General features: G+C 44.2%; 1 protein-coding gene across 3 annotated transcripts in view; it reads left to right on the top strand.

The window, feature by feature from the left end:
* Positions 1-270: 270 nt before the first annotated feature.
* The window catches only part of brpf3b (bromodomain and PHD finger containing, 3b), a 14,845-nt gene continuing 7,097 nt past the window's right edge, over positions 271-8,018 (top strand). For all 3 annotated transcript variants that reach the window (XM_049580480.1, XM_049580479.1, XM_049580478.1), the window contains exons 1-6: positions 271-634; positions 1,727-3,288; positions 3,495-3,651; positions 6,489-6,620; positions 6,968-7,096; positions 7,667-7,979. In XM_049580480.1, the coding sequence (XP_049436437.1) occupies positions 1,751-3,288; positions 3,495-3,651; positions 6,489-6,620; positions 6,968-7,096; positions 7,667-7,979 (2,269 nt within the window). In that variant the 5' untranslated portion in view covers positions 271-634; positions 1,727-1,750. The remainder of the gene's footprint in view (positions 635-1,726; positions 3,289-3,494; positions 3,652-6,488; positions 6,621-6,967; positions 7,097-7,666; positions 7,980-8,018) is intronic.

The raw sequence follows: 8,018 nt of genomic DNA, 5'->3' as shown, positions 1-8,018 counted from the left end.
CCTACATTTGATTTATTTGTTGTGCAATTTAATTTATGTTTGCATAGTATTTATATTTATATCATGAAATAAATTTTCTACAACTTCTATAATGAAATCTGTAATGTAATTATTCCATGTATTGAATGTATTCAATAAAGATGGGGGGGGGGGATGATATCTATTTTGAGTTATATAAATTATCACACATTGAGCAGTATGCGCCAATAAGGACTTTATTTTGAAACATATACACGGAAGTCCTGTGTTGTTACTTTGGCTAATATCGATTTAGCACATACTCAGGGCTCCAAATAGCTAGCCAGCTAGCCGAAGGAGGCTAGTATTTCTCCTTCTCACAAAATTGAGTCGACAGTAAGCTGTTTCTCAGATTATCAATGCAAATATACCACTCGGGTTTTAAGTAGGCCTTTATGATTCAGTCCTTGCCTTCCAAACACCGTGTTGTGAAGAAACGGAAGCGGTATTAAATAGCGAAATATACCGGCTGTGCCAGCAAACTGTAGCTGGCTAACGGTAGCTACTAGCTTCGGGAGTACAGCAAGTAAGGCGGCTGGCTAGGCAACCATTACTGTAGAAGCGGCTACAGACCGCCGGCTGTCGAGCTACCTGTGTCAGTCAGTTGCCATAATAGGTAAGATGGCTCAAGTTTGCTACCTACTGTTTCGTTATCATAAAGTGGCTCAGAACTTTTAATTCCTTGTAAGATGGCAACCGTACAACTTAATCCGCGCCTTGTCAACGTTAAAATGTAAAAAGGCAGCTAACGTTAGTACTGCCCATATTTTAAAGTTAGCAGGTTAGCTAGCTGATATCTGGAACTACTTCTCTGTACTTTTATGACAGAGCACCGTAATACTGTCACAGTGCTGTACCTTTCTCATCCCCATTTGACAAGACGAAGCAGTGCTTCAGCATTTCACATGTGAAATTGTTATTTAATTCGATGACGAGTTTTTAATAATGTTTTAAAACTGTAAATATGGCTGACATTTTACTCTCGAAATAAGGACACTGATCTGTTGAGACCGTGATATTCTCAAAGCTGATTGGCTGTGGGGTGGATCAGTCAAACATTCCTGAAAGCGGATTGGATGTGCTTGATGTGTTGTGGCTAGCGCTAGTAGTTGCCAACAGTTTATGAGATAAAGTCCAGAATAATCTACAGCTCATTTTTCTTTACTAGTTGTGTGTCTTTTGACAGTGAAGAGTGATCTTTAGCTTGACAGCTGGCCACTTGTCAATATGTAGGTGTATGGATTTAGTTATCTGGATTGAGTAAGGCTTGTACGAGTTAAAGTGTGTGATGGAATGTTTACACTGCAGGTGATAGTGACCACTGCTCTGCCTAATAACACTGTGCTGTAAAATGCACGGCATGACAGAGCTACTTTAAATAACTTAAGTTGTCAAGACGTTCAAAGCATGTTAAGCTTATTTAGGCCCTTAATTTATGGCTTTGTTATAACAATGGTATAATATTTAGCTCAGTCCTGTTAATACATAATAATCATAAGGGGAAATAAAGCTGCTGGGTAAATCTAGCTAGATAAGAATATGAGATTACTATAAAATGAAGATAGACAAGCAAACAGTAACATCAAAATAAGAAAAATAAGTGTTGATTCTTGTACAGAAAACAGACATATGTTTTCTCATGTTGATTATTATTTACAGTCTGACTACACCATTTTTCATTCAATTTTATTTCCTTATAAATCAACAGGAGCTTAAGTGTGATTGGTGGCCCATGAGGAAGCCACGTCGAAAAGGCCAGGTGGCCATAGGAGGTGGAGCTGATGTCAAGAAGTCCAATGGGACAGCTGGGGGGCGTGGGGCTGCCCGCCAGCGATCACCATCCCCTTACAGCCTTAAAGCATCTCCAAGCAGAGAAACCCTGACTTACTCCCAGGCCCAGAAGGTGGTAGAGGTGGAACTGGAAGGTAGACTTCACCGCATTTCTATTCTGGAGCCCTTGGAGGTCATTACTGAAGATGAGATGATGGCTCAGGACATTAGTGAGTGTAACAGCAACAAAGAGAACAGTGAGCAGTCATCATCTCCCACTAGCAGTGCCCAAACAGTCCGCAAGCCTGTCACACCCCGGGGCCGCAGGAAAGATTCCAAATGTCCTCCTGTCAAGTCCCCTCCACCTTCCAAGAACCACTGCCCCAATTCTCATCCACAAACACCTGAAAAGTCTAACGCATCACACCATCACCACATGACCCTCCCTGAACCTAAGTTTCATGTGCTGGAAACCTTCACGCCAGTTGAGGCACCTCCTCTGCCTACAGCATATTACCGTTACATTGAACGCGTAGCTGAGGATCATGAAACTGAGGCAGAATATGACATGGACGAGGAAGACACTGCCTGGCTGGAGATGGTCAATGCTGGCAGAACATCGGAGGGTTACACAGCTGTCACACCAGACACCTTTGAGCTGCTGTTTGACCGGCTAGAGGAGGAGGCATACCGAGAAGCCCGCAGCCGGGCACCCTCTCAGAGTGCTATTGACGATGATGCCTTCTGCTGCGTGTGCCTGGATGATGAGTGCCTCAACAGCAACGTCATCCTCTTCTGCGACTCCTGCAACCTGGCTGTGCACCAGGAGTGTTACGGCGTGCCCTACATCCCCGAAGGCCAGTGGCTGTGCCGCTGTTGCCTCCAGTCCCCTCAGAAACCTGTTGACTGTGTTCTATGTCCGAACCGTGGCGGCGCCTTCAAGCAAACAAGTGATGGCCGCTGGGCACATGTGGTCTGCGCCATCTGGATCCCTGAAGTCTGTTTTGCTAACACAGTGTTTCTGGAACCAGTGGAAGGGGTCAATAACATCCCCACAGCACGATGGAAACTGACCTGCTACCTATGCAAGCAGAAGGGCCGTGGTGCATCAATTCAGTGCCACAAGGCTAACTGTTACACTGCATTTCATGTCACATGTGCTCAGCGTGCTGGCCTGTTTATGAAGATTGATCCTGTGCGAGAGACAAATGTTAATGGGACCACATTCTCTGTTAAGAAGACAGCATTCTGTGAGGCCCATTCACCACCAGGACAAGAGGCCGCCTCAGATGAGGAGAATGAAGGAAGAGTGGTGGGCAGTAGAGGGAGGGCTAGTAGAGGACGCAGTGCCTACACAGAGGGCCCTACAGCACCGAAGAAAGGCAGGAAGGGTGAAGATGATGCCAAGATGGATAAAAAGAAAGGGAAGAAGAGCACAGAGTCAACAGCACAACACACTGCTTCACCACAAATGACAGTGCCTCAGATACCCACAAGCAGGTAATTTTTTCTTTTGGTTTGAATACAATAAAATGCTGTGTGTCTGTTGTTCAACAAAATTAAACACCAGTTTTTAGATTTTTGGGTTTGCTACATTTCTAAATAAGTGTACAGTTGCAAGAAAGAATTGTTTCTATTAGAGAAGCCTTAACTTATGTCAGTTATGTTGACAGTAAGACCAACCTGCATCTATCTCCATCCTACAGGCTGAATATCATCTGTAAAGGAATCCTCTTACAGAGGAAAAACCAGTTCATGCAGAGGCTGCATAACTACTGGCTACTGAAGCGCCAGTCAAGGAATGGTGTGGCGCTGGTCCGACGTTTGCACTCTAGTGTCCAGTCCCAAAGGAATACCGAACAGGTCAGGGTAGGAAGCAGTACTACAGCCTGTGTACTCTCATGATTAGGGGTGGGAATTGCCAGAGGGCTCACATTGCGATATCATGACGATGCGTAGATCACAATATGATGATATTACGATATTGAGATATGCTGAGTATTGTGATAAAATGTATTGAGATATATTGCGAATTATTACCTTTTTTTCCAACTGTAAATTATTTCCCCAAAGAAAAACTTGCTCATTATCAGTTTTACCTCATAAGATACAGTTTTCAGTCTGTTCCTCTGACTTTAATCATCGTTATTGCAGCAAAATGTGATGCAAAGCAGACAGACTGACCAACACTGTAATAAAACAGTGTCTGAAATGCTGCATACACCTGACAATCTGAACTGCTGGTAGATTTAATGCCCTCTGTGAGGCCAGATTAAGTGTATGAGTGAAACACTTCACATGCAGGCATCCTGCTAACTGAATGGCAACACCCATGTCAGAAGTGTTGCCTGTTACAGCCACAATCCCCCATTCTTGGGCTGCATTTGCAGGAGGTCTGCAGTCTTTGCTCCGGTATGATATTCATGTACTGCTCTAGTTTGGAGAATGTGAGAGAGCAGTCACCAGTTCTCTGTGAGATAATGTGCGTATGATTCATAGGTACAACTCGTTTTAAAATTGGTTCAGTATTGAGGGAGGCAGATGCAACCGGGAGCCGCGAAACGAGCTAAAACGGTAACGGGGGCAAATGCGTCCCATATAATTTTGCGTATTAAAAGTGCTTTTTTTCGCCACTGACCGGTCGCCAGTGCTATCTTTGTAGATAGCATACTTAGCGTTTCCCTTACCCTTCACTTCCTCTGGGCTGTAGCTCTCTTTACTCGTGGGACAGCCATTTTCTTGAGGAAGAGGTGTTTTGGGATTTGATGTCTTGTCTTCTTTGGCTGGCAGTAGTCATCTTGGGAGAAGTGAGCACTGCAGACCTGATGGTCTGCAAGGCGCAGTGTCTGGACTGAAGTGTTAGCATCCATTTGTAGCACAACTAGCCACACCTTCAGCATCTCGCCATCCAACAAAGGCAGCCTATGAAAGCTGTACGGGGTGTTGCGCAACATCCTGTTCTTGCAATTCGGATAAGCACATACACGAACCATTGTTTTCAGTCGATGCAGTAAAACTCTCAATTGTACTCCGGGACAACCAGCGCCACCCTCAGCGGCGCTCAGCATGGCTCCTCTGTTTTCTTCCAGCAACAAGCAAAGCTCTCGCGAGATGACGTCACAGCCCAGAGGAGGTGAAGGGTAAGGGAAACGCTTAGTATGCTATCTACAGAGATAGCACCGGCAATCTGAACCGGTCAGTGGCGAAAAAAAGCACTTTTAATGCACAAACTTATACGGGACGCATTTGCCCGTTACTGTTTTAGCTCATTTCGCGGCTGGCAGCTGCATCCGCCTCCCTCAGTGCAGAACGAGTTGTACCTATGAATCATACGCATACATACACATGGGGAAATAGGGCCCAGGTTGAAAAATACCGAAGTTATCCTTTAATGCCACCCTTCCTGCTGTACTCAAAGATTCTTCAACTTAATGCTTCATTTACTCTGTAGAGCTTGGGTACAGCTGTGTCGGTGAAAAAATATAAAGGAGTCACATAACTGGGTTCCAGTGTTTTTAGCATGTAACAAAAGCCTTCGTTTTCAACAATGGTGTATGGACGCAGATCTTTGCACATGAAGTATTTGATGGGCTGTGTTATTTTCCTAGCTCTCTCAGAGTTGGGTGGTAGTTTTGTTGAGCTAAGTGTTTCCAGTGTTGGTTGATTTTTCAGCCAAGCGGGTTCAGGGCTAACTTGGCCGTCAGCACCTAACACTATCTCTGGATGGTAGTGTGTGAGGTGAGCCCTCATGTTCATAGTATTCCGGGAGTATTTTATTCTCGTATGACTCTGCTTGCAAAGTGCATGTGCCATATCCAAGTCTCCTCTGCCTCCATGTTTAAAAAATGCAAAATAAGTCCAGACCTTTGATTTAAACACGGACAGCATGTTTCTGATTTCATTTTCCGCTGCTTCCATCTTCGTTTTAATGAACTCCTGCCAAATGCTGCTGACTGAGACCTCTGCTGACCTCACTACGAAAAAAAAAATATCAGTACCATTTAGTGGACCAAGAAAGCACTTGATTGTATTATTCTAGTACCAAACGTTGTATTAAAATGTGCATCGACAAAAATTAATGATGTATAAAATAAAAGATTAATTCTTGGCGTGCGTGTATCGATACAATATAGCCAAGCAAAATATCGCAGTACTATGCTGTATTGAGTTTTTCCCCACCCCTACTGATGATAAATGATAACATTTGTTGGTATTTATTGTATTTATGTAGCCACTGTTCTACCAAACAATTTCTAAAATTCACTGATTGTGTCAGGGCCCAGACACACCAAACTGACATCAAAGAACTAGTGGCAACAAGGACCAACAGTTGCGTTGCCTCACATCGCCTGTGTCTCTGCCAAAAAGTTGAATTTGAACACACCACAAAGGTTACAGCAAATAGCCAACTAGCACATACATTCTGCGCCTGCATGAAAGGAAATAACTCTCCATACCAGAAGGTGGCAGTAGTCTGCATTCATGTTTTAAAAAAGAAAACTGCTGAATCTCCCAAAAAAAATCAGACCAAGGCCAAATAGTGTCAACAGTGTGGGACTCACCACAAAACTAGGGCAGCAGACATTCACTGGTGGCCAACCAATAGCTGACTGCAGTTTGGTGTGTCAGGGCTCTTAGATACAGATCTCTGATACAGTGTTTGTATAATGTAGCTCAATAAAACTTATTGTCCTTTGTAGCCTGAGGTGGATGAGAAGGTTTCTGCTGCAAGAGAAGCACTGAGATATTGGCAGAAACTGCGCCACGATCTTGAAAAGGCCAGGCTGTTGGTGGAGCTCATCCGGAAGAGGGAGAAACTCAAACGTGAACAGGTAAAATACACGGATATATTTAAAGTTTTAAGGTGCTCACCCATGTAGTCTGAAGTTCTGAGATGTTTGCGTGGTCACACATCTTTGCCTGTCCTATACAGAGTAAACATTGATCTCCTTTTCATGTGATGCTATCCCCTCAGTACAACTGAGAAGCAAAACAAACAACAGGTGGCTGCTATGAATGGGTTGAGCTACAAAAAAAACTACTGGCTTGGTTGTTAACATTGCACAGCCCCTCACAAGTATCACCTATTCTCTCTTTAGCGTTTGGGCATTGTGTAAAAACATGTGTCTGAAATCTTTATGTATGCTGACATCACATGTATATCCTTTGACAACTGCAGGTCAAAGTTCACCAGGCAGCTCTGGAGCTGCAGTTGACTCCAATGTTGGCGCTGCTCCGCTCCACTCTGGACCAACTACAGGAGAAGGACACAGCCCAGATCTTTGCACAGCCAGTCAACATCAAGGAGGTCAGACATTTTACTGTTATGACACCAGTCACCAGAGACAAGGTGTATTCACATGTTATAAAGAGTTGTTAAGTGGGAGCGCCTGTCGGTTCCAGAAGTGTTTTTCCCCATTAAGTATTCCCATTTCAAATATTACAAATTAAATGTGTCAAGTGGTACTTGACAGAGAAACTCTGGACTCTCTCAGATAATGAACAATTAAGACATTAAATGTTGATGTTCCTATCGCCAGTTTCAGTTATCTCAGCTTGTGCTCTGAAAAATCCAGTTTTGTCTATAATTGTGGCATGGCAGACAACTTTAAATACTACAGTTACCCCCCCTGCCGCCTTTGACCTTTTATCCAAGAACATAGTTCCTAGTCTTTTGTAGTGATGATTTAACTGGGAGATATTTGTGCCCATCAAAGCTGTCAAAGTGCTCTGACATTTACCTCTGGAACCAGGGTGCCCAAAATAGCACCTCCTCCTTTTCCACCTCTTCAGGTTTTTTTTAATATTCGTTTGTATTTTATCTGCACACATGTGACCATTCTCCTCATTAACCCTAGGAGTGTTGTTATGTCCTCAGGTCCCAGACTACCTGGAGTTCATCAGCCAGCCCATGGACTTTTCCACCATGCGTTCTAAGCTGGAGAGTCATGCCTACAGCTCAGTGGCTGACCTGGAGGCCGACTTTAACCTGATGGTGTCCAACTGCCTCCTCTACAACAGCAAGGACACAGTCTTCCACAGGGTAGCACTGCGTCTGCGAGACTTAGGTGGAGCAATACTGCGCCATGCCCAACGGCAAGCCACCAACACCGGCCTGGACCTGACCACCGGCATGCACCTCTCAGAATCACCGCAGAAACAAGACTTCTACAGCTGCACCTGGGAGGATGGTAAGTCACATTGTCACTTGACAGGAAATGTGAACACAC

Source organism: Epinephelus fuscoguttatus, linkage group LG7, assembly GCF_011397635.1.
Source record: "Epinephelus fuscoguttatus linkage group LG7, E.fuscoguttatus.final_Chr_v1".
Lineage (NCBI taxonomy): Eukaryota > Metazoa > Chordata > Actinopteri > Perciformes > Serranidae > Epinephelus > Epinephelus fuscoguttatus.
This window is presented reverse-complemented; position numbering and strand designations above follow the sequence as displayed.